At 43.4% G+C, this 26,798-nt stretch overlaps 1 protein-coding gene across 1 annotated transcript in view; it reads right to left on the bottom strand.

Moving 5' to 3' along the window:
* The window catches only part of galnt14 (UDP-N-acetyl-alpha-D-galactosamine:polypeptide N-acetylgalactosaminyltransferase 14 (GalNAc-T14)), a 214,963-nt gene that overhangs the window by 58,895 nt on the left and 129,270 nt on the right, over window positions 1–26,798 (bottom strand). The window contains exons 4-5 of the mRNA XM_084954131.1: window positions 21,861–21,928; window positions 13,455–13,520 (exon numbers count right to left, since the gene is read on the bottom strand). Of these exons, the coding sequence (XP_084810257.1) occupies window positions 13,455–13,520; window positions 21,861–21,928 (134 nt within the window). The remainder of the gene's footprint in view (window positions 1–13,454; window positions 13,521–21,860; window positions 21,929–26,798) is intronic.

Genomic DNA, 26,798 nt, shown 5'->3' with positions numbered 1-26,798 from the left:
ATCTTAATAACTTCAACCTCTATCAACAATAGTCTGATTACAAATGGCACTTTCATGCAGTAGCTCAGACACACAGTCCAGCATTCAGCATGTTTACAGCCCGGCTTCAGTCAACATTACTGCCAGGTGGCAATGATGACAATGTCACACGCCCACTGTTTTTTTTTTTTTTTCTATTCTGAGACCAGTAGCTTGAGAGTGCAGTAAACTGAACCAATTATCAAGCGTGCAAGTGAGTTAATTTGCGTTTAGTAAACGAATGATCAATTGTACCACTAATGAAAAGAAAAATTACTTAGAATATCTTTGGGTTTTGCCAAATACAAAGCTCCAAACTGTGGTCTCCTGGTTGGCAAACTTATAACAAACTCGATCGTTACCCATTCTATTTCCATTTGTGGGATTTGTTGCACCTTAAAAGAGAGCTCTTGTGTTTCAGCATACAATATTTCAATGGCAGGTGCATCAAGGGGCCAGTGCCAATGGACTGTATATATCTATGCAAGACCAACAGTATTTGGCATTCTAGGATAAAGATGCACTGAAATTGCTTTGAGCTGTCCAAATTACCAGAACAAAAAAACTCCATATAAAGGAAATCAATTTACAATTTATCAAGCTAGGTGGGAAAATTAGAGTTCACGTCTGGAACGTCTCCAGACTGGAACATGTATTAGGTAATGTCCGACGGGAAAGATTCTTAAAATTCAAATCTAGTTAGGCACCATGGCAAAATGCAAGATGGAAAAAAAAAAGATTTAGATTGTAATGCACACACATAAATCGGGTCTTTTCACACATTTCACAGTGTGTTTTTTAAGCTAGCAAGGATATTCATACAGTTGGGGGGTTAGGTTTTTAAGGCAAGTACTAAAGCGCTTCATTGTTTAGATATTGTTTTTTCTAAAACAACTTACCAAAGTTGATTAATGGTACATGCCAACACTGTGTTCTCACAAACGTGCACGTACAACCACCTGTGTGTGTGAGTGTGTCAGAGAAGACATACAGTATCAGGCTGGTGTGTTTTTTATGGCCATTAAAAAGACAATCAAGTCAGAAAGCCTGAAGCCATAAACTATTAACTAGCTGAACTGATGAACCCTGCCACTGTCTATGTGTGGGTGTGCGTGTGTGTGTCATTGTGTGATCAGCATGACTGTGCTATAATGAAATCCTTCAGTGACAGCATGTAGGACAAGTGTTCCTGTTGTTATAGAGAGAGACAGAGAGGTGAGTGAGAAAGAAAGAGGGAAACTATAAAATGCAAGCAACAGAACAGCCAAGCGAGATAAATTTAAAATATGAGGTGAAATAAAGCATCCAGGAAGAGGAAGAAAGAAGGGAGAAAGAAGAACACAGAGAGAGGTATTAGTGAAGTGGAAAGGGGACTCGTATTTTCAGACGTTTTAGTGCAGTAACCGGAGTTCAAACGGCGCTGCTCTCACCGAGGCAACAACAAGCATGTCAGAAGTGGTTTCTGAGTGTTTTTTCCTTTAGTTTGTTCCTGTGAAAATGCTGCCATTTGATCTTCAGAAGCAATGAGATGTCTGAAAATGTTTCTGTCACTTTTCAGAGGAACTGCACTGAAAGTAAGCTGTAGCAAAAACTTGATCAGAATACTCCACAGATGATGCTTCACTAGAGGGATTTGTCTTCTGCTGTAAAGGTCTAACATCAGTGGGCGCCATTTAGAAATATTATTACTGTAAAATGGCTTTAAATATCTTTTTTTAACCCCTAATATCACTGTCAAACAATAACAATGGGGAAAAAGGAGCCATGTACCATAGAGAGACAGAAATTACTTTTTGTTTTTCACACTAACTCTATGGATGAACTTTGTGTTAGTCTGTGATCTCTATTTGGTGGGGGTTTTCTTATAATTGCACCATGTTGTTATTTTACACTATATTTGAACTTCCTTTCATCTTTTGCAAAGTGCTTGCTATGATCCAATTAATGTTATTATACTGTATATAAAATGCTGGCTGTAATTACTAACACCCAATAAGTTGTACATCTTTGTAACAGTGTATCACTACAGACAAATTTCTGGTGTGCTTTACTTACAAAGTTGAAAACAATTTTTAGCAATGAACAAAAGGATCCATGTTGAACTTTACCCACCAAAAGATCACATTAAAGAGACACAGAGACACATTAAATCTACAGATGCTGCTCCCATGTCCCTCCTCTCTGGTGATCAGATTACCTTTATTTTGGACCTTTTACCCATTTTTCCTGCAGCTGCCCTCTAATCTACCTTTACCATCATTTTATTATTTCAGTTTTGGTTCTGACTGAGAAACAATTCATCCTTTTCTTTGGCTATTAGTCAGATAACATCACAAACTAGTATTCATTTAAAACTGCATCAAACATTTACATCATAGGAGGAGCAACTAATACAAGCCAATCTGTGACTTTAGGACATCTGAATCCTGACTGACGTTGGTCATGACACACATTATTTTCACATTTCTTTAATTATGAGTTTGTGTCCATGAATCATTGCATTTAAATCACTTTATTAGGCACAGCTGTTTATCTGCTTGTTAACATGGATGTTTAATCAGTCAGTTACATGTTAGCAACTCAATGCATTTAGGCAAGTAGACATTGTAAAGACAGCCTGTAGGCGTAGGCAACCTCTTAGGACATATTGGGCCTCTAAGTACCAACTGAGGATTGTTTAAGCACCACAGCCCAGCAGAGTATTGTTGCTGACCGTGTCCATCCCTTTATGACCTTAGTGTACCCATCTGCAAATGGCTTCTTCCAGCTGGATAACGTGGCATGTCACAAAGCTCAAATCATCTCAAACTAGTTTATTAAACATGACAGGAAGATGACTGTACTCAAATGGCCTCCACAGTCACCAGATTTCAATCCAATAGAGCACCTTTGGGATGTGGTGGAAGGGGAGATTTGCATAATTGACGTGAAGCCACCTAATCTGCAGCAACTGTGTGATGCCATCATGGCAGTATGGACTAGCCTTTTTCTGGCCACCTTGCTCAATCTGTGCCATGAAGAATTAGCATCACTATTCTACTTCTAAAAATAATGAGCATCGGCTAAACTGTAAACAGTCAATTCATTCAAGGTCACACGGGTGGAATTAAATATCTGTACTGTTCTAAATTATTTAAAATTATTCTCTATGGAATGGAGTAACACTTAAAGCAAAGCTCTAAATTATTCTGACCTTTCTAACCTTTTAATGACATTCTTTCCACTTTTGGAGATGGTCTGTCCAAATTAAATCAAAATGATTTGCATCATTAGAATATGTTTAAATGTCTTTTCATACTGACCATTTCAGGGAAGACTATCATCATACTCTCAACTTATTAGCCAAGCTGTGCTGTGCTTATCCAACAGAATTCATATTATTTAAGTCTTCATCTGCAACCCTTGCATATGTTTGTATTGTTTTAAGGGAATCGCCTACCATTGCAATGCAGATGATAGACAGTTGCACCTTTCTGCTAAGCCCAACAACTCAACAGTCTCTCCTACCTTTTCTGCCATTACTAATTGGATGTATACAAATTTTCTATATCTCAATTCTAGTAAAACTGAGGTTCTAGTGTTTTGGACCTGCCAGTTTCTCTAAGGAAGTCACCCACTCTCATTTACGTCACCTCAGAAATACTGCTAAAATAAAACCTTTACTCTCATTCAATCATCTGATGCTTTTGAAACACATTTTAATTTCCCCCACTTTGATTACTGTAACCCACTTTTCACATATACCTCTTGGTCCTTTGTAGCGCATCTCCCATTGTTGCAGAAAGCAAGGCTGCTAACAAAAGCTAGCCACCACTCACATATCAAACATATTCTTGTTTATCTTCACTGGCTCCCAGTAAAATTCAGAATCCACTTTAAAGCCCTATTATTAACTCATAAAGCTCTACATGAAGATGGCCTGGCTTATATATCAGAATTACTTAGACCTTACCACAGCAGCCAACTTCTCAGATAATCTCATCAACATCTTCAAAAAAAATTGTTCCACACACTAAATAAAACCAGAGGGGATCAAACTTTTGACGGTGTAGCTCAGAAAGTTTGGAACAGCCTCCCTCAGCCTATCAGGTCTGTTGAATCTGACTTGTGTTAATCAACTGCTGAAAACTAATTTTTATAGGTTAGTGTTCCCTTAATCTTTCCCCCTTATTTTGTGCCACAATGTACATCTATTTTCATTTGTATGAAAGTGCGTATGTTGGAATGAATGCGTGACCCTGTAGTTCATTATGTCTGTCTTATGGAACATGCATGCTTATTTTTATTGTGTGGCTTTTACTCAAACTGTGAAGCACTTTCTAACTGTGTTCTCAAAAGCTCTATACAAATAAAGCCATTATTTTCTATACTATTTTGTAAGTCTTTAAAGCAGCTACCTGTCTGCTAGGGGTGCAACGATACTCGTATCGATATTGAACCGTTCGATACAGTGCTTTCGGTTCAGTACGCATACGTATCGAACAATAAAAATTTTTAATTTATTTGATCAACTTTTTCTTCTGACGATGCTGTCTGTGTTGAGAGCTCAGTGGATCTGCGTTCGACTACTCCGCCTAGGCTGCACTGTCGAGCGCAGATCCACTGAGCGCAGCGCAAGCTAGCAAGACAGAAGCTAAGCTCGTTGCAACATGGCAAATTGAACCTCCCCCACCCTCATTCAGATCTGGCCTTTGGAACTTTCTTGGTCTTCATGTGAAATATGACCCTGAAGGTAAGCGCGTCATGGACAAAAGTAAAACAGTATGTCGGATGCACCACGCAATGCTCAATTACATGTGTGGGAACTACTGCGTTAGCGCAGTTAGCTCGTTAACGTGTTGACGCCGTCCAGCCCCACGCACGGGGCGATCTGCGGTAGCTCGTTAACGGAGATTTGCCGTGTCCTCGGGCTCAACCCGGGGTAGCGGTCATGGCCAATTAGGGGCTCTGTTGACTCTTAGGTGACGGTTTCCTCGTGGCTGCGTGCAGCGGGGCTAGGGGAGGGTCTGTGCTGACGGACGTGGGTTACTGACCTGGTAGCCTGGCTGCCCCTGGGTGGGTCCGGGATGGGCGTGAGGTTCTGGGGGCGCTCCGGCTCTGGGCTGGGGCCCTGGCCGGGCCTCGGGGGCTTGGGTCCTGGTTGGTGTGTTGCCGGGGTTGTGGGCGGGTGGGTGTATGGGGCCCCAGCCCTGGCGCAGGGTGCCGCCGGTGCGTCGAGCCACCTGGGGGGCTCTTCAACTGGTGGGGGAGGTTGTACATCTTGCAGGAGCTTTCCTCTCTTCAGGAAGTCTCTCTGCAGGAGGGGGAGATACAGGAGAGGTGGAGGAAGATCTCAGCCTGGGCGTCTATTGTCTTATGTAGTCTGGAAGATGAGTGGATGATGGGGTGGGTGCAGTTTTCTCTGTGGTGGGGTTGGGTGGACTGTCCCGGGCTCTGTGGGGCCAGGCGGCGCTGCTGCACTGGGCCCCGGTCCGGATGGGCCTGGGCCCCCTTCCCCTGGCGGGTCGCGGAGTATGGGGGTGCCTACTGGGGTCACTTGCCCCTCCCTTCCTTCCCTCCCCATCTCCAGCTGCCTCCCTCTTCCCGCTCCACCACAACCACCCACACATGCAGGGCCTTGGAGTAGGGGTGTGTCACCAGGGTGCAGAGGAGGCAACCCCCCCCCCCTCTGTCCCCTTCTGGCTGCCTCTGCCTCAATTTTATCCCACAACTTAGACATTCACATTACTCACACTCTCATTACATATACATATAGGATCTTGGGGGTGGGCACGCTACACGGAATCCAAATTACCATCAGGGTGTACACCTCACCCCTGGCGTCGTTGCCCACCTCTCAAATTTAAATACACGTAGACATTGAGGGCTAGCAGGAGGGGCTATGCGCTTACCTGCTGCTCTCTGGCAGGTAGCTCCACGCCCTCCTGGGTTTTAAATGCACCTTAGAACACACATGCATCAACACTACAATGAGCGGGTGGAGGGAGGTTTGGAGTCTTCTCTCACCCCCGTTCTCTGCGGCCTGCTGGAGCAGGGGGGCTAGGAGGAGGAGTTGGCCATCTGACTGGGGTCTGGAATGTGGGGCCTCCCTGCTGCTGCGGAGTCTGCTTCTCCCCACCGCAGGGAAAAGGGTAACACCACCTGGGTCTGGGTGCACTTCCCCCCTCCAGGGGCAAGGGTACCTAGACCCAGTTCGTAGAGTACGCTTGGGGAGTGTGATTGTGTGTACAGCGTCTCTTTATGTCTGTCTCCACGTTGGTTGAGTGTGGAGTAAGTGCATATGAGAGCATGAGGGTGGGAATGGATGTTTGTATCTGTGTGTGCCTGTATGTCTGTGTCTATATGTCAGGTTGGGTATCAGACACCACCTCTCTGGGGACATCTCAGGCCCTCCAAGGTTTGGAGGCCTATCTACCCCCACCACTTCCCCTGCCGGTGGCGGACTCCCTCAGACATCGGTGCGTTGGTGGTTCTTTGTGTCCGGGGATGGGCGTCCAGGTACACACCGGCTCACTCCTTGGCGGCTGCTTATCGGGGCCTGGAGCCTGGGGCTCGCTCGGGCCACTTCGGAGGTGGGATGCCCCTGGCCTCTCGGCCTGGGGCTCGGTTACTCAGGCACAGCTGGCTGCCGGCGGAGCTCACGGGCGCGTCACTGCAACCCCCCCCTGGCTTCTGCTCCGCGGCTGTTGAGTGACCCCTCATCTGGGACTCTCCTCAGCTCTTTTTGGGACAGTGGCGCGGCTGCCCCTCTGTTGGTCTTCCTTGGTCTCTTGTGTTCTGGGGGCCTCTGGATGTCTGGAGTTTTGATCTCCTCCATACCTGCTTCATGCCCTGGAGGACGGGGCAGTGGCTCCCCACACCCTCTAGCAGATCATTACATGAAGGAACCTTTTAAAAAACAAGCGTGTCCATGCTCACAGGTGTACACACGGGTGATCACACACACAAACTACACCCTTTTTGGCTCCTACCTCAAAGCACACTGTGTGCTGTCGATCTTACGTGCTGCACAATAATGTTTAATATTTAGTATTTACTGTCATATTCCCATATATCATTGTGATGTTGTTTATTCTATTACTCTCTGTCAGCTGGTGATCAGCTGATCACGGGGCCGGGTTTAAAAGAGACGCCACCCACCTGTTCGCCGCTCAGACATCGTTCTCTTCATGTCAGGAGCTCCGAAACTTTGCCGACGTCAGTCTCCGCCTGATTCAGCAACTGTGAGTGTTTTTCCCTTCGATCCTTTTTCTCATCCCGGCTCCGCTCGCTCTCCGTCTGTAACGCCAGTTCCGAAGCCACGCTTCGTGCACTGATCGTTGGACCAATATGGCAAGGCCATGATGATCCACTTGGTAAAATAAATCCGCTTGGCATCTTTCTTGGCCTTAAGACAACAATTCTGATGGCTAAAGATCCAAACGGGACACAAAAAATAAAAAATAAAAAAAATAAAGTGGGGAGACACTTCTCTACGCTCCATTTTTCTGGAGGGACTGGCTGATTACATCCGAGATGGGATGACCGGCCGTGAGGCCCCAAAAACTCTGGATGAGGCCGTGGACCTCGCCCTGAAGATCGACCAACGAGTGATGTCGCGGCCTCGCCACACCCCTCGGGCCTTCAAACCCTTCCAGCCTCAGAGGGCCACGTCTTCGCAGCCTCCTCCCCCCTCTGAAGGAGCTGCTGCTAGCCCAAGCAGTACATCCAGCGAGGAGCCCATGCAGCTGGGTAGACTCACCAAAGAGGGGAGAGAGAGAGACGCTGGCGTGAGGGTCGCTGCGCCTACTGTGGATCAGCTCGACACCGTCGTCCCCAGTGCCCGCTACGTCCGGGAAACGACGACGCCAGGTAGACTGCGGGGGAGTCCCACCTGGCCCTTCCCACTCCTCTGACCCCTCTCATTTTCTTTTACCAGTAATATTTCACCTGAAACACCAACAGTTCTCATCTGAAGCCCTCCTGGACACCGGAGCCGCTGAGAACTTCATCGACCAAAAACTAGCCTCTCGACTTCGCGTTCCGTTAACTTCCGTTGATCGATTTCTCCCGGTGACCTCAGTAGATGGGCGACCCCTCCAACCCTACCCGATCCAGTTCCAGACCCAGCCGGTTCGCATGTCTATTGGAGATCATCAGGAGGGGGTCCGGTTTCTAGTAGTCTCGGCCACGTCCTCTCCTCTCATCCTTGGATACCCCTGGTTCCGTCAACATGACCCCCACGTCTCCTGGTCTTCCTGCCGGATCCTGGATTGGGGTCCCCAGTGTCCATGCCGCTGCCTTCTCTCTCGGACCCAAAAGAACTCAAAGTCAGAAGAGGCCTCACCCCCGGAGCCCATTGATCTGGATAAGATCCCTCCGGCTTACCACGACCTATCTGAGGTCTTCAGTAAGAGGCGAGCCTCTACTCTACCTCCTCATCGCTCCTACGACATGGCCATCGAGCTCCTCCCGGGAGCGGTCCCTCCTCGTGGTCGCCTGTTCTCTCTGTCACCCGCAGAGAATAAGGCCATGGAGGAGTACGTTGCTGAGGCTCTCCAACAGGGCTTTATTCGCCCTTCTACCTCTCCTGCTGCTGCTGGATTCTTCTTTGTCAAGAAGAAAGATGGCGGGCTCCGCCCCTGTATAGATTATCGGGGCTTGAATAAAGTCACTGTCAAGAACCGCCATCCTCTTCCTCTGCTATCCACCGCACTCGATTCCCTCTCCCAGGCCTGCATCTTCACCAAACTAGACCTACGCAGCGCCTACAATTTGGTGCGCATTAGGGAAGGGGATGAATGGAAGACGGCCTTCATCATCCCTAACCGGCACTGGGAGTACCTGGTGATGCCCTTCGGCCTCTGTAACAGCCCTGCTGTCTTCCAACATCTGATCAACGATGTCTTGCGGGATATCCTAGGCCGGTGGGTGTTTGCTTATCTAGACGACATCTTGATCTACTCCCGCACCGAAGTGGACCATGTTCGCCATGTGAGGGCCGTGCTGAGCAGGCTGCTTGAGTACCAGCTGTTCTGCAAACTGGAGAAGTGTGCTTTCCATCAGCGGTCCACCACCTTCCTAGGCTTCACCATCTCCTCCGACGGCCTGACCATGGACCCGCAAAAGGTCCAAGCTGTGACCCAGTGGCCTCAGCCCTCCAGCCTTAAGCAGCTACAGAGCTTCCTGGGCTTTGCCAATTTCTATTGGCGCTTTATCCGTAATTTCAGCACCGTTGTCGCCCCGCTGACATCCCTCACCAAACCAGCTAACTTGCCTAAGCCCTTCTGCCTCTCCCCAGGTGCAAAACAGGCATTCCAAGACCTTATCCACCGGTTCACTACGGCCCCCGTCCTGCTCCACCCTGATCCTGCCAGAGATTTTGTGGTGGAGGTGGATGCCTCCGATGTTGGCGCTGGCGCCGTCCTTTCTCAACACGGCCCAGATGGAAAACTTCACCCATGCTGCTATTTCTCAAGGAAATTTTCTCCCACGCAGCAACGGTATGGTGTCGGAGACCGAGAACTCCTGGCCATCAAGTGGGCCTTAGAAGAGTGGCGGCATTGGCTCCTGGGAGCGAAAGACCCTTTTCTGATCTGGACTGATCATCAGAACCTGATCCATATTCGTTCTGCCAAGCAGCTCAACCCAAGGCAGGCCCGTTGGGCCTTATTCTTTGAACCTTAAAATTTCCACCTCGCCTACCGCCCTGGTTCCAAGAACGCTAAGGCGGACGCTCTCTCCAGAGAGTTCGCCCAGGACAGCGTCACGTCAGACCCTGGACCTATCCTACCTTCTCGTTGCTTCGCTGCCCCCCTTCGGTGGCCCTTGGAGGACTCTATCCGGGATGCCCTGACCGCCGAACCACCTTCGCCTGACACCCCTGCTGGGAGGCTCTATGTACCATCCCGGTGCCGTCAGGAGGCCTTGCTCTGGGCTCACTCCTCCCCGCTCTCTGGTCACCCGGGGCCTGACAGGACCCTCCAACTCCTCCGTCGTGCCTTCTGGTGGCCCTCCATGACTCGGGACGTCCGTGAATTCGTTTCCGCCTGTGACACCTGTGCTCGGGCCAAGTCCTCCACTCAGCCTCCCGCTGGCGACCTTCGCCCTCTCCCTGTGCCAGGACGTCCCTGGTCCCATGTCGGCCTTGACTTTGTTACCGGCCTCCCATCCGTGGACGGTCTTGATACCATCCTCACCTTTGTGGACCGGTTTTTTGCACCTGGTTGCTCTGGCCGGTCTCCCCTCCGCCAAACGGACGGCCGAGCTCCTCTTGGACCATGTCGTCTGGCTTCACGGGTTCCCCAAGGACATAGTCTCCGACAGGGGACCCCAGTTCACCGCCAGGTTCTGGAAAGCCTTTTGCCACCTGATTGGAGCGTCTCCCAGCCTCTCGTCCGGCTATCACCCTCAGACCAATGGGCAGGTTGAACGGACCAATCAACAGTTGGGGCGCTTCTTGAGGTGCTTCGTCTCCGCCCAACCGTCGCTTTGGCCTCGTTACCTGTTGTGGGCTGAGCTGTCTCATAACCTTCACGTCTCTTCTGCCACCGGTCTCTCGCCCTTTGAAGTCTGTCATGGTTTTCATCCTCCTATCTTCAGCCATCAGGAGGCGGAGGTCGACGTGCCTGCTGCTGAACGGATGGTCCGCCGCTGTCGTCAGGCCTGGATCAAGGCGCGGGCTGCCATTACCCGAGCCAACGCTCTGTACACCAAGCAGCATCGTCGCCGCCACCGCCCAGGTCATCCATTCCAGCCGGGGGATCGCGTCTGGCTCTCCACAAGGCACCTGCGGCTCCGCACCGAGTCCAAGAAGCTCACTCCCAGGTTCGTTGGCCCGTACGAGATCACTGCCCGGCTCAACCCTGTGACTTATCGTCTCCGGCTTCCACCCGCCATGAAGGTCCATCCGGTTTTCCACGTCTCGCAGCTTAAACGGCGCGTTACTTCCCCGCTGGTGCCCCCCTCCCCGGCCCCGCCTCCGCCGAGGTTCGTCGATGGGGGTCCTGTCTACACTGTCCGGCGGATCTTGGACTCCCGTCCCCGGGGTCGAGGGGTCCAGTATCTGGTGGACTGGGCTGGCTACGGTCCTGAGGAGCGCTCCTGGGTGCCATCCCGCTTCGTCTTGATCCTTCCCTCATCTCGGATTTCCGTCGCCGCCGTCCTGGACCGTCGGGTGCCGGTCTTCGGGGGGGGTCCTGTCAGCTGGTGATCAGCTGATCACGGGGCCGGGTTTAAAAGAGACGCCACCCACCTGTTCGCCGCTCAGACATCGTTCTCTTCATGTCAGGAGCTCCGAAACTTTGCCGACGTCAGTCTCCGCCTGATTCAGCAACTGTGAGTGTTTTTCCCTTCGATCCTTTTTCTCATCCCGGCTCCGCTCGCTCTCCGTCTTTAACGCCAGTTCCGAAGCCACGCTTCGTGCACTGATCGTTACTAGAATAACTGCGTGTCTGTTCCAACCCACCACTAGCCTTCGCCGCGTTTGGGTCTAGCCAGCACGCCACACGGGCACGCCGAATTACTGTGTGTAATTCGCCCGATCGTGACACTCTCGTTTTCTTCTGCTTGTTTTCTTTTTTCTTTCTCAACAGGTGATCCAGGTGATCGATATATATGTATTTTTTTTTTCTCTGCTTATTCTGTTGGTTTTTGTTTTTTGCCCTTCTCCCCCGTCCCTCTTCTCAGCTGTTTTTCTTTCCCTCTTTCTTTCTCCCCTTCTTTCCCCCAGTCAAGTCTGTCCCGTATTCAGCAAGTGAAAATAAAATAAACAATAAAAGGTGAATCAAATGGACCATTACGGCAAGGCTGGGATGGTCAATTTGGTAAAGTAAATCCGTTGGGCATCTTTCTTCGCCTTTAGACAATAATTCTGATGGCAAAAGAGCCAAACGGGACAGGCAGAAAAAATAATAATAATAAAGGAGATTTGCCGTGTTGTGGCGTTAACGTCATTTCAGATTAATGCTGACAGCACTAGTGGGAACACAATGAATATGACTGCACATTTACGCCAACATCATCCTAGTGCAAAGACAAGTGGAAGCAGACAAAAACAACAAGCACGCATGCTACAAACTTTACCCGAGTCATTTAGACAGCCGTTAGCACATGATTCTCCTTATGGGGACCTGATATGTTTAATATGCTGCTGAGAGTATACCCCAGAAGAAGTGTATAGTATAGCTTTTATTTTGGAAAGAGCCATTTCTCTGTAATAAACTCTCTTTTCCAAAGATAAGTGATTTCTCGATCAGATAGATTTATTATTTTCTCCCTTTGTTGTTTCAGCAACATTAAATTTAAAAACTGTACGTTGGAGTTAAAATATATATTTATAATTTTAATAAATGACAAATTAAAAAAGTATGAACATTTTCTTATATCGAAAAAATATTGAACCGTGACACCAAAGTATCGAACCGAACCGAACCGTGAATTTTGTGTATCGTTGCACCCCTACTGTCTGCCTCAGTATGTGTCTGTACTTGGGTCTATTTTGTGAATTTGCTTCTAACAGTGGGGTGTAGTAGTTAAAGTGCAACATTCAGTGGCAAAAAGTTAAACGATTAAAAGACCTGAATAAACCACAGCATGCCACCTCCACTATTGTTTTAGTCAAATAAAATGTTCTTTCAGCCCGAAGTATTTAATCCATTTCAATTCCTTAAAAATCATGCACATACCAAACATCTTGAGTCAGCTACAGTGGAAGATTATATATGTCTTAAACCTTTTTCTGGCCATTAACCATTTCTTTATTCACAGTATACTCCTGACCCCGCCATATTGTCAAGCTGACATGTTAATTTATGTATTCCATTCATTCGTATTCTATATTTAAGAGCATGGAGGCAGCTCCAAATGGATTATATGGAAAAATGATAAGCATAGCCATGACGCATGACTGTATTAACCATTAAAATGAGGAACACCATCCATATTTAGTGTGACTGAGGGTTTAACTTCACACTGGTTGTCATCTGTGATTAGGTTATTTATAAATTTTCCTTTTTTTAAAAAAAATTTCAGCATATAAGCTTGCTTTTGAATTAATGTATGTTTGGTTTGAGATTGTGGAAGACATTTTCTTTTCTGTGACATTTTTTTTATGATAGCCTGCCACTCTGGGCTCTATTTCAGTAGCTCTCCTGTCACTTCAATTCACTTCAGGTCATTTCAGTTCTGCAGTTCAATATGTAGCCAGAGATGAATGAATCAATTTCACTTCACTCACTGTCTTTCTGTCTGTCCACCCGTCTCTGTGTGTTTATATACAGCATGGGATTGTTTAGGCAGAGAGTTTTCAGTACCACCAGTGAAATTTATATTCTTTATACACACCCTGAATAACACCTTTTTTACAAAGAACATAAGAATGATTAAGCATGCAAATTTATACACACTAGCATGTTAAAAATGCTAATGAAATTTTTCAAACGCAACTGCTTCCATACCTTCTCGCTTGTTGTTGCGAAAGCATTTAACTTTGGGCAGTTTGGTGAGAAGCTGGCAGTCACTCTCTGGGAAAGAAAAAAAAACAGCATGAGCAGAATACGAATAATAGAAGGAAACATTGTGTGCTGTGTAATGTATATCTTGATAATTTCTTTGAAAGTCTGCAGAGAAACCAAATAGCAGCCCAATGAAAAAAATGACGGCAATTCAAAGCTTAAGGTTTGACAAGTTAGACATTTGTCTAGTTGCTGTTCAGCCGGCTGTGAGGTCTCCACTGAATTTCTGAGCTGTATTTCTTTTTTTTTTGTATTTTGTTCTTTTTTTAAATAAAACTGTCAAAAATACTCTGGTTGAAAGTGTCAAAATGAAAAGAAGAAAGCAGAAAAAATGAATCACTGGTGTACAATATGTGAGTCATTTAATGAAGTCAAGTTAAGTGAAATTAATATTAATGATTTTTAGAACAGGAAAATAGTGAATGTACTTACAATATCAAAAAAGGATTTCAATAGCGTTCCATTATAAATTTCAGAATAATGAGTCAAAGATTGGAAGAAAAAAAAACTAGAGAAGAAAGAGAAGCCGTCACGGCTCAAAAAACTGGAAAATGTCATGACTTATGATAATATGATGAGTATGTTCTGTCTTACATTCCTAATCACAATGGTGGTGGGATCACAAATGATTACTTAACAGTTAGTTTTTGTTTTTCCCTGTAAGTGTTTATTGTTAAAACTTTTCTGAAATATGTTCCTGCAGTCAAATTAAAAATAAACACATTTTCTTCATATTAATATTCAAGTTATTTTCTGTGCTCTATTGCGAGTAACATATGGGTGCATGACATTTTCAATTTTTAAAAATTATTATTAGTATTATATTTTACACAATATAACAGCTTTTTCTCAAATGGTTTTGTATGTGAAGTTTTGTGTATAGCGACCCTGAATGACTTAACACCTCCATCAGAGCGCTCTGACCCAGAAACAATGCCCCATGGTTGTTTCCCTCTCCACTGAACTTCTCCCTTCAAGTGGACAAAATATATGTGACCAAGAGCATATGCACTTTGATCCAACCAGAAAGGTTTTGACTCAGTTTGGGGATAAATTCTTATTGTTATTTTATATGGAATTTGAAATAAAACAACACAGTTTCCAAAAACTTTAAAGGTCAGACACACCCGCATAAATATTTTTTGTTTTTATATACTAATTTGGCTCTGTGGTTCTCTCTCAGCCTGAGATGCCCTGCATGATGAAAAACAAAATAACCATATAAACAGACACTAATGTTTGACAAAGCTCGAGAGGTTGAGAGGCATTAAAATTTTAATTGCAAGCATTGGTGTAACAGCATCTTTGCAGAGCTAGAAAAGTTTATGTGTACTACTGTTCCACATGCCTTAATGCTGACTGGCTGCAAAACCCTCAAGGTATGCACAGAAGGCCAGAGAAGGTGGAGTTATGTTAATATTATTAATTGGGTGTTGGCATCAGTTTCAGTTTCAGTTTGGATTAGTCTTGGTTAATATCAGGTTAGGGAAAAAGCACGGAACTAATGGGCAGTTGTATGGTCAGTTCCTGGTCTTTTTGATCTTTTCCTTGTTTTTGCTAGGACTGCAAGTCCCTTATTTGTATTTGGTCTTTGTAAGTAATTCAGTTTACACTTTCAATTTCAGTTTCAATTTAAAACTTTATCTTCTTCTATATTAGGATCCTTTGAGGCATGTACATAGGAACGTTACATGTTTGGGGGCTTGTCCAGGATATGCACACATAACCTCTGAACCCACATACTGTACCTGCTGTGAGGAAAAATATAACCAGATATTTAACATAATTTGACTATAAAATCAGTCATATTCATATCTGAAATCATCCACAGCATTTGTTGGGGCAGGACGAAGTTAAGCTTAAAAACAATGAGGATAGGTCAGCTTGTCTCAGCGGCAGCTGACATCTCAACCTATGGATTCAAATGGCAAACCTCATTTATGGCTCACTTTAAGCTATATTAGTCTGCCCATGATCTGCAAGCCACTTTGCAACCCAACTCTATCCCAGCTCCTCATTTCAAGCTTTTTCAACATACTGACTGTTGGCATATAAATACTCTTCCCGTTACACTATTGTTGTAATTAAGTCCTGTTTGTGGGCATTTTACGTCTTTGTACCTACCTGCTTAAGACGACTATTATACTGTATATTAACATCAGCAAAAGTAGAACATATAGACAGTCATTACCTCCTATGCAGATTAGATCCAGCTACAGCTATGCTTGCTTAATTATAAAATCTTCTTGGTCATTGTCCTCAGGGGCTGTGTCCACCACAGCGTACATCTCATGGACTGCCCTCTCAGCTGTTTGCAATGATAGAAACATATTTTTGATAATATGCTAAGAAAAATTAAAAAAAAAAAGCAGGGCATCTTTTTTCTTTCCAGATTTTTCAGTTGAAAAATGTTCAACTTCTCATAAACAATTATGGCCAATGCTGTCATTTTTTAACCAGACTTCCATTTTCAGTGGCAAAAGGGTGAGTCAAATACTTCAGTGAACAAAGATCACATCCTATTCACACTAGTGCTGAACAATGGGGACTTTTTACTGCTTGTATGAAAAGTTTGGCTTGCAGGACGATTTAGTTTGCAGTGGGTATAGCAGGTAAACAAAAGTCATCTAGAGTCACGGTTTTTACAAGATATTACTTCCTTGGATATTCTGTATCATAGCAACGAAAGAAATACTTCATCTCCAGATTGCTCTCAAGCACTCGCAGCTGGCATTTTTTAGCTGCCAGAAGAAAAAGAAATCTCTTTGGTGCACAGTTTAAAGCAGATCGGATGAACAGTTGTCGAGATAAGCAAAGAACACACATAGATAGATATATAGATTTATAGGACAGCTCTCTGTGGAAACATATGGCAACAATAGTTCTTGAATGAAAGAGGAGAAAGCTAAAAGTGCAAGAGGTTAGGTGGTAGTACCATAAATTATTGGATAATTATTATTTTTTTAAATAGAAGTGATATTATAAATGTATCAACTTTAGTACATCAAGAAGAAGATTTTTATGAGTGTTTATAATCTAGAGAACTGCCTCAACATAGGAACAGTGAACAAGACAGAAACATTAAGTTGATGTGCTTGAGGAAGGTAGTAAGAGAAAAGTTGTTTATGATAGGTCAAATATCCTAAAACAAATCACCGCAAATAAGCAAAGGCAAGGCATTAAACTTATTGACTCACACCTGTGTTGGCGGCTGGAAAAGTTGTTTTCTCTTTGGCTATGTATATCAGCATGCATATGCACTGGTGATATGGTTGTATAAGTGTATATGCAGTATTATTAACACTGATTATCTGTCGGTAGTTGATTTGCACATCCATCTGTGGTTGTTTACTGGCATGTATCTGTCTCCACTGCTGATTGCATCTATTCACTGTTGCCTCACCTACCCCAATCATGTCTTTATAGTCTAAATCTGCTGTTATTTAACCTTCATCACTCAGATTTTCACTTCTGTCGCTCTCAGATTGGTGAGTTAGAAAAATGTTTTAACAATTGCATGTTGAAAAAACATTGGAAAATCATGAGTTACTACTGAGACACAAAGCCTGTTCTACAAAGGTTGTACGGGTTTGGGGTTCGTGTTTTAACCTCCATGTTTAAAACAACCTTTTTGTTTCTATTTGCTGTTTGGTTTGTAATTGACCAGTCAAACAGGCTAAAGTCCCCCAGTGCAGTGTGATGAATCAGAAAACACAGTTTTAAGTAAATTATAGCACAAATTATCAAAAAGCATGTTAAAGTGGGCATACAGTGTCCTCGGTGTCATGGTTGGCCCGTCACTTGTCATTCAGTCAGTCTTTTGAGACTTGTCAGTCTCAAAACATACAATGGGTGATAGCTAAAGCTATCTTTTATTTACAGTGTTTCCTAACATTGCAAACAAATGCACACATTGCATGTTGAGCGTTTGAATATAGATGTTCTGTAGACTTCTTTCTTAAATGTTTTAAAAATACTGTGAAATATTTTGTATCTGCCCTTGTTCATTATGAAATGTAATAATGTAGAGACAACATGAAAGTTGGTTTAGCTTCTGGATTGCTTTGATTAATGATAATGGAATTAAGAAAATATAAGAAGAATATAAGAAACCTTCAATTAATCTAGCTGCTGCTCAAGGCATGTTAGCATTATATTACATCCTGCTGCTCAAGGCATGCATTAAGATTTAGGCTTGGCTACGGGTTACTAAACTTGCAACAAAGATGCATAACATGTACTGTGATGCATATAGCCTAAATAAAAAAAATTAAAATGAAAAACCAAAAATATCACAGGGCTTTTTAAAGAGACTCTTAGCTGTCAGTAAATGGTTAGAAAGTCGTGAATTCCTAAGAACATCTGAAATTACGATGTTTTGGGGAAATGGCTCTTGGATTTCAGAAAGTTCACAGAATTTTACTATCATCCTATCTTTAAGATGCTTTTGGGAAAACTGGCTGGAATTGCAATTTGACAAGTTGATCTTCAAAACACTCAGCTGCCACATATCGTTAAGTGAAAAATCTCCCTGCGCTGATTTTGATCTTATTCAAATTTAAGAGGGACGCTGAAGCACTCACTGTGGTTATTTTCTCTGCTACGTGTTCATTAAGCCTGAAGAGGGAAAAAAACACCTAAACACAAGTTTTTTGTTGGTGCCTCTATCATTTTCTTAAAAATTTTTTTAATTGTGACTTTTATAGTGAGGAACATAACTACACTTGAAGCAGTTGAGCAGCCTTTAAGAATAAACTGTGTGTCGGTGAAACTGGAGAAAGCTGCAGGAACAAATCAAATCTTATCAGGCAGCTTTAGCTTCTCCTGAAGCTGCTGTTTCCAATGTAAAACATGTAGTGTTCAGTTGCCTGTATATTTGTGCTTTCCTTATCACTGCTTTACTCCCTGACCATAAAAACCAAAGTGCAGACACTTTTTCTGATCATATCAAAGTCTGCTGGCCAGAATTTATTTCCTAGCAGGAGTGGACAGAAAACTGAAAACTACAAATGACTGCACCTCTTAACATACTATCTCACTAGGTCTGCAGTAACATTTTGAAGCTATTTATATTTGACTTCCATTATATTCTGCTCTTGGACATACTGTAGTTTTTATTCCACTATGCTTCTATTAAAAACAAATCATATGATCCTGGAATATTAAACCATTTTACTACCCCTAGTAGTTATAATTAATTCCACTATGACCAGCTAAAGCATTAAACTGTGGCTGCACATTCATTTGACACCAATAATGATCCAGTGATTGATATATTACTTTGAATAACCCTTTTGCTTAATGAGCAATTGAATTTTTAATCTTTAGGGGAACAGTAGCAAAAATAGGTCCCTACATAAATACTCTGATCATCTCACTTTTAATTACGCAAATCAAACTGATTTATAGGACCAGGGACCATTTAGATATTGTATTAAACATTGGACATCACATAGATGTACACATTTCTACACTGGGTTCGTTGGTCCATGACCAATTCTGGACATCTATACAACATCCGACTTGGTCCACAATTTGGACGTCCAACCATGACCCAACCCAACCTATGATGTTCAACATTTCAGACTGGATCATTTTTTGGGACGTCATGTGAACGTCTATGACAGGTGCAGGGAGCTTACATGGTTAAGTAATGTAAGATTTTTTTTATTTACAAATATCAACATTGTTGTTATCAACATGACACGTGAATACAGATTGTTTATAAACAAACACAATTTCTCACGTGTTAGCTTATTGATTTTTTTTTATTTGACATTTTTTAACTGGTTTATTTATTTTAATTAATCAACTTTTTTTGTAACCAGGCTAAAACTGTTGAAATCAATGTTAAAATGTAAAATAATAATAGTATTTAGTATTTAGAAAAATGTTGGAATTCCTTTTAAAAGGAGTACACTGTGTTTAATAAGTTTAAAAGACCACTTGCATTATAAATGGTTTGTTTTTATTTTAGTGAGGCTGGTTTTATTTTGAAGAGGAACTTCTAAAGGACATCTCTGCGACATCACTTTGTGAGTATGTAGGCAATATAAAGGATTCAAATCATGGTTTTTGATAAACAAATTTTCCATAGACTCACTTCTTTCTGTGTGATTAACCATGTTTTTAATTTATAGGATGCCAATTAATGGACATCATGCATTTTGTCCACACTTTAAAAATGTCACCTTAAATTACTTCATAAATTAAATCAACAAACAGGGCTTTGAGAGTAGAGTTTTAAGCTTAGGCTTAGTAGTCCAGACTTGTCTAAGTAACTGCTTGAACTACATTAGATTCCAGTGTCTGCAATACTGTCATACTTGGCTCTTACCCTAGATGAGATTAATGGCAAACTTATTTTGAGATTGCAAATCCCAAAGTCAGAAAAGGAGAGATGAACTCTTCCTCTTCGTGGGATGTTGTACTTTATCTATCAGTTGTTACAAATGCCTGTAGCCTCTCTAGCTTATAGATTTCTAGTTCTGATTATGTTAAAAAAAAAAAAAAAAAAGGTAAATGGCCTGTATTTGTATAGCGCTTTTACTAGTCCCCCCTAGGGACCCCAAAGCGCTTTACACACCCAGTCATCCACCCATTCACACACTGGTGGAGGCAAGCTACAGTTGTAGCCACAGCTGCCCTGGGGCAGACTGACAGAAGCGAGGCTGCCATATCGCGCCATCGGCCCTTCTGGCCAACACCAATAGGCGGTAGGTGAAGTGTCTCGCCCAAGGACACAACGACCGAGACTGTCCGAGCCGGGGCTCGAACCGGCAACCTTCCGATTACAAGGCAAACTCCCAACTCTTGAGCCACGATCGCCCCCAAACTCAGACACTCACTACTATTTTTTTTTAAGGATTATCAAATTACAGTTACTAAAAAAACCTCAATACTATCATTTCTTGGTAATCAAATACATAAAACATCATATGACACTATATATTTTGTTGATTAATTTCCATTTGGTACTCTAGCATGTATTTGGGGCAGCAGCAGGACTCATATGCATTAATTAAACATAAAAATTAGTTTTCAATATCACACATAGATACACGGGTGCAGGGGGGCAATATCAATATCTGGCATTTCAACCTTGCTAATGGAAAAGCTGGAGACTGAAGCTCCAACCATCCAGTTAGTCCCAATTTAAGGGAGAAAGAGCTAACTCAATGGTATAAACAGAGCAAAATATATTAGGTGTGCCCAATACACACAAACAATACTTATGTGGATCAAATCATTGTTGATTTTGGACTTTTCATTGGATTTGTTCATTTGTTGACCATATTACTCCATCCGCGACCTACGAGAAGAGGGGATGGTGTAAACATGGCCTTGTTCTAACTTTTTTTAGATGTGTTGCTTTCATCAAATTCAAAATGGGCTTTTTTTTTTTTTTTTTAAATGGCACAGTTTAAACCTTTGATATTTGATATATATAATATGATATCGATTTTTCTATGATCTATTGTGAATAAGGGTCGTGAGGGATTGCTAGAAGTTGCCTGCTGTTGCTATTGCTTGTCACTAAATACTGGTAGTTTGTTTCAAAGACGCCAAATTATCTACAAACATTCTCCAACCACTTGCCAAGCAGTAGTGAAACTGTAAAGAGTGTGATGCAAAGCAGAATCGGAGACCTTTGCCTTCAAAGTAAAAGTTGCACGTTTTTAAATGGGGTGGTATCAGAGGTGAGGCACATCTTTTACTTTGAAGGTGAACACACTCACTTTCTGTTTTGAATCAAATTTCTTTTTATTTTTTGAATGTTACAACTGCTTGGTGGTTTGAGGGCATGATATTGTCTTTTAACAAACTTTGGGCAATCTGCTAGTGACCAAAGCAACAACGACGACAGCCAGCAACCACTCAGCCACTAAAGCCTAATCCTTAAAAATCTGTCCACAGACAGATATAAAAACAATGCTACTTGTGAATTCTTGTTCTAGTTACAAAGAGAAAACAATGGCAAGCCGTTGTGGGTGATAAATATCCTTAGAGTCTGATGAATCGAAATCTCTTAATCTAAATAAACGTTTTCCGGTCTGTTTGATATAGTTCACTAGGACTTTTTGAACCTCTGGAGATGGACTGGGCACATCTGTGGACGAGATAGTGTTCACGCTGTGAACGGGTCTCCTTTCTGACCCAGAACGGAGTTTCTTCTCTCTTTTTTTAACTCCATTTTAATCCTGAAGCTGTGGACCCAGCTGCTGTGGACACATTCCTCCCTCTGACCTGTTTTGTAGGTCTCATCTTTGTTATCTCTGACCTGGAAGAAACCAGGCATGTGTATATTTGCAGTGTGTATATGAATGTGTGTGTCCAGCTGCAGCTCACCGTCGTCACTGAAGTCGTCCACCAGAATGATCTCATAGATGAGATGAACCGGGGTCCTGTTTAAAACACTGGAGAGAAGACAAAAAAAAAAAAGAAGTGATTTAAAATATTAGTCAGTTTGCACAAACATGAATAAGCATTCAAAACAAATGCATAAATGCATGGAAAAAGCTGACAAGTAAATGCCAACCTGCAGTGATGCAAACACACACACACTCAGGTGCTCATGAATCCATTATGTACGCAGCACACGCCATACAAAACAACATACTGAAAATGTCAGCCCAAATTCCTGTTATGAAAATGTATGACGTGTCGCCTCTAAAAAAACTATTTCATTAAAAAGGAAGATTGAAACATAAAAAATTCATAACTTTTACTGGAAGAAAATGAGAAAATCTGTTTTGTTCTGGGTGGGTTTCTGCTCCATTTTATTTCATTATTTCTACCGTTCAGTAACCTCTGCATTCATCATGTCCTCTGGAGAAGTGTAAAAAAGGGAGAAAAGGAGAGGAGGATGAAAGGGAGAAAAGGAGGGATGAATGAATGTGGGACAGGGAATGAAGAAATGAGAGGATGGAGTAGATAAAAAAAGAGGATAGAAAAGTGAAAGAAATGAAAAGAGAAAAATCAGGGAGGAAGAAGAGAAGAACAGAAGTATGGTAAGGGGAAGACAGGGAGTGAAGGTAAAAAGGTACAAGAAAGTACATGAAAGATGAACAAGTAGAAAATCGATGGCTGAGGATCACGGTTGAGGGAACGGGGCAGAGGAAGAAAGGAAAGATAAAAGAAAATATTAAAAAAGCAATAGGGAGAGACTGAAGAGTGTAAATGAAAAGGGGAAAAGAAGGAAAGGTGAGAAGAAAGGAACCAAATGAGACAGAAAAAAGGTGAAATGGAATGAGAAAGGAAAGAGATCTGTTCCTTCTTCATATTTATCCTGTTCCAAAGGATGAATATGAGAAAGAGATACAGGCAGGGGCGGAAAGATACGAGGATGAAGAGAGAGCAGGAATGGGAAGGGGGAGTAAGTGGGGAAAAGGGTGAGAAAGTTTAAATGTGAAAATTAAAGGAAGATGAGGGAAGAAAAGAGCTAAAGGAGGGGTGAGCAAGCATAAAGGAGGGAAAAAAGGAAATCAAACTGAATTGACAGGTAGAAAAGGATAGACAGAGGAAAGAAAAACGGGGGCAAGGAGGAGGAAATGAGTAGGAGGGTTGTCACTTGATTGAGACTAAAAACAGGGAGGTACTGTGTATGGAGAAGAATGGCAGAGGTGAAAATTAGCAGGAGACTAGTGAGGGATGGATGGAGGAAAGGTTGGTAATGTAGAGGGAGGAGGAGGTGTGGAGAGAACCTGTGTCTCTGGGGCACTGGACCCCATCAAGAGGAGTTATGGATGCTTGGAGGTAGAGGGTAGGAGAGGTGGGGCGAGATAAAAGATAATGAGGGAGGGGGGAAAGAGAGAGAGGGGGTCAGGGAGAGATATGGCAGCATAGTAAGGGAGACAAATAACCCTGATGCTAACTCTCTCTTGCTCTCTCTCTGTGGGCTGAGGGCCGATCAGGAGAGATGGATGAATGGATTGATGGATGAGATGGAGAGGAGGGGGAGGAGAAGGAAAGGTGTGGAGCAGGAAAATAAATGAAAGAGGGAGAGATGGGTGGAATCAAGATGGAGGGGAAAATAAAGACGGTGAGATGAGGTGATCAAGTAGAAAGAAAATAGTGCATTTATCGCATTAGTTCCCATTTAATCACCCTGTATCCATCTATGCATCTATCTATGAAACAGATATGAATGAAAGGACACAAATCTCTTTTCCTTCTCTCGCTACAACTTTTCTTCTCCCTTTCACAACCTCCAATTCCTCTCACTAGCTTCCATCTACGCAAACACACACAGACACACACAGACCGACACACACAGGAGTTCCCATTCTCTGGTTCACAGGCCACTAGCTATGAGGCTTAACCTCCCCTCAGGCGTGCTGAGGGAGAAGCTATCTTCAGCTCACAGAAAATATTATCACCGCTGACAATACCGCAGTCGGCTGCCACAGAATAGCAGCTCTATATCTGCGCCGCTCGTTTCCAACACTCTATATATCAGTTTTAGCTGAGAATTTTTTGACAAATTTTCATTACCTACAGCCGCCATTTGGAGGGTGCTTTCATCCAAAGTGCCTTAAGAGCATGCATTTTTAAAGAGTGGCAGGTGTGGGGCCCCGTGGGAATTTAACCCCACTCTCTGGCAGTGATAGCACTGATCTTAAATGGGTGCTACTGTATGACTGCCAGGGTGAGGGGTTCAATTCCCACAGGAGCCATGTATACAGGCTGAAAGCGTGCATGCTCTCAGAGTACAGCGAGGCACTTTGAATATAAGTGATAAAAGCTTCCTCTGAAATACGTATCTGTGAAAGAACAAAATGAAAACAACTGTTAAGCAAGAAGAGATATTTAATAAACAGCGTATAAGCAAAAAGACATTCTGTTGCTATTTCATCAGCACATTACAGAAGATTGATTATCAGGCTAAACAGACTGCACATCCTGTTTGCTAATGACTTCACTGATCAGGTAATGTCTGGGGAAATTTAGGTCCAAAGACTGTTTGTGTCATGGTCCGGAGTCTGAGACTCCGTGTTTATGTTAAGTTTATTATTATTTTGTGGTTTTGTTTATTTTGGGTTTTTGTACTCTCCTGTTTCACGTTTCATGTTCCTATGTTCTGTGTCCCCCAGTCTGTGTTAAGTGTGTTTCCTGTTTTATTTTGAAGGTTCGTGTCTTTTGTCAGTGTTTTTACAAGGTGGGCCATTTATATGGATACACCGTAATAACATGGGAATAGTTGGTGATATTAAAGTCCTGTTTGTGGCACATTAGTATGTGTGAGGGGGCAAACTCCTCAAGATGGGTGGTGACCATGGTGGCCATTTAGAAGTTGGCCATCTTGGATACAACTTTTGTTTTTTCAATAGGAAGAGGGCCATGTGACACATCAAACTTATTGGTAATGTCACAAGAAAAACAATGGGGTGCTTGGTTTCAACGTAACTTTATTTTTTCATGAGTTATTTACAAGTTTCTGACCACTTGTAAAATGTGTTCAATGTGCTGCCCATTGTGTTGGATTGTCAATGCAACCCTCTTCTCCCACTCTTCACACACTGATAGCAACACCGCAGGAGAAATGCCAGCACAGGCATCCAGTATCCGTAGTTTCAGGTGCTGCACATCTCGTATCTTCACACCATAGACAATTGCCTTCAGATGACCCCAAAGATAAAAGTCTAAGGGGGTCAGATCAGGAGACCTTGGGGGCCATTCAACTGGCCCACGATGACCAATCCACTTTCCAGGAAACTGTTCATCTAGGAATGCTTGGACCTGGCACCCATAATGTGGTGGTGCACCATCTTGCTGGAAAATCTCAGGGAACGTGCCAGCTTCAGTGCATAAAGAGGAAAACACATCATCATGTAGCAATTCCAAATATCCAGTGGCCTTGTTGACCTTTCCATTGAAGAAGAATGGACCCACTATTGTTGTACCCCATATACCACACCAAACCATCACTTTTGTTGGTCCAACAGTCTTGGAGGGATCCATCCAATGTGGGTTAGTGTCAGACCAATAGTGGTGGTTTTGTTTGTTAACTTCACCATTCACATAAAAGTTTGCCTCATCACTGAACAAAATCTTCTGTGTGAACTGAGGGTCCTGTTCCAATTTTTGTTTTGCCCATTCTGCAAATTCTGTGCGCCGATCTGGATCATCCTCGTTGAGATGCTGCAGTAGCTGGAGTTTGTAAGGGTGCCATTTGTGAGTAGCTAATATCCGCCGAAGGGATGTTCGACTAATGCCACTCTCCAGTGACATGCGACGAGGGCTACGCTGTGGGCTCTTGCTGAATGAAGCTAGGACAGCCACTGATGTTTCTTCATTAGTGACAGTTTTCTTGCGTCCACATTTTGGCAAATCCAACACTGAACCAGTTTCACGAAACTTAGCAAACAGTTTGCTGACTGTAGCATGGGAGATGGGTGGTCTCGTAGGGTGTCTTGCATTGAAATCTGCTGCAATGACCCGGTTACTGCTTTCACCAGATATCAACACAATTTTGACCCGCTCCTCACGTGTTAACCTCTTCGCCATGTCAATGGCTGTGAACAAAGAGAAACTTGAAACTCATGAAAGAATAAAGTTACGCTGACACCAAGCACACCATTGTCTTTCTTGTGACATTACCAATAAGTTTGATGTGTCACATGGCCCTCTTCCTATTGAAAAAACAAAAGTTGTATCCAAGATGGCCAACTTCTAAATGGCCACCATGGTCACCACCCATCTTGAGGCGTTTGCCCCCTCACATATACTAATGTGCCACAAACAGGACTTTAATATCACCAACCATTCCCATGTTATTACGGTGTATCCATATAAATGGCCCACCCTGTATTTCACTCCCCTTGTCTCGTTATGTCCAATTACTCCCAGCCGTGCCTCCCTCCTGTTTCCCATTTCCTGATTGCCCTATGTGTATTTAAGCCCTGTGTTTTCTCGTGTGTGTTGCTGGTTCATCTGCGTATCTCCCTCCGTTGTCTCTCCGTGTCTCCCTACGTCTCTGGGTTTGGTTCTAGGTTTGTTTCGTTAGTTGTTCCAGTTTAGTTTATTCTCGTCTCGCCGTTTCTGTTTGTTTTTATTCCTCCTTACTTAATAAAGTTCACTCTCGTCAAAAGCTGGATCTTGGGTCCTAATCTACAACTGCACACATCTGCCACGCCGGACATAACAGTCAGCTCTTTGTTTTCATGTCCCACCCCTAACCTTCCTATATTACACCCTGTCCGAAGCTCTGGGTTGAGTTATGACAGAATGACTATTGGATAACAGCCTGACAACAACCTGGGTTGTTGTCATACTGGAAGAAAAAGT

The sequence above is a fragment of the Perissodus microlepis genome, chromosome 15 (genome assembly GCF_051167445.1).
Source record: "Perissodus microlepis isolate ML-2025 ecotype Zambia chromosome 15, ASM5116744v1, whole genome shotgun sequence".
Taxonomy (NCBI): domain Eukaryota; kingdom Metazoa; phylum Chordata; class Actinopteri; order Cichliformes; family Cichlidae; genus Perissodus; species Perissodus microlepis.
This window is presented reverse-complemented; position numbering and strand designations above follow the sequence as displayed.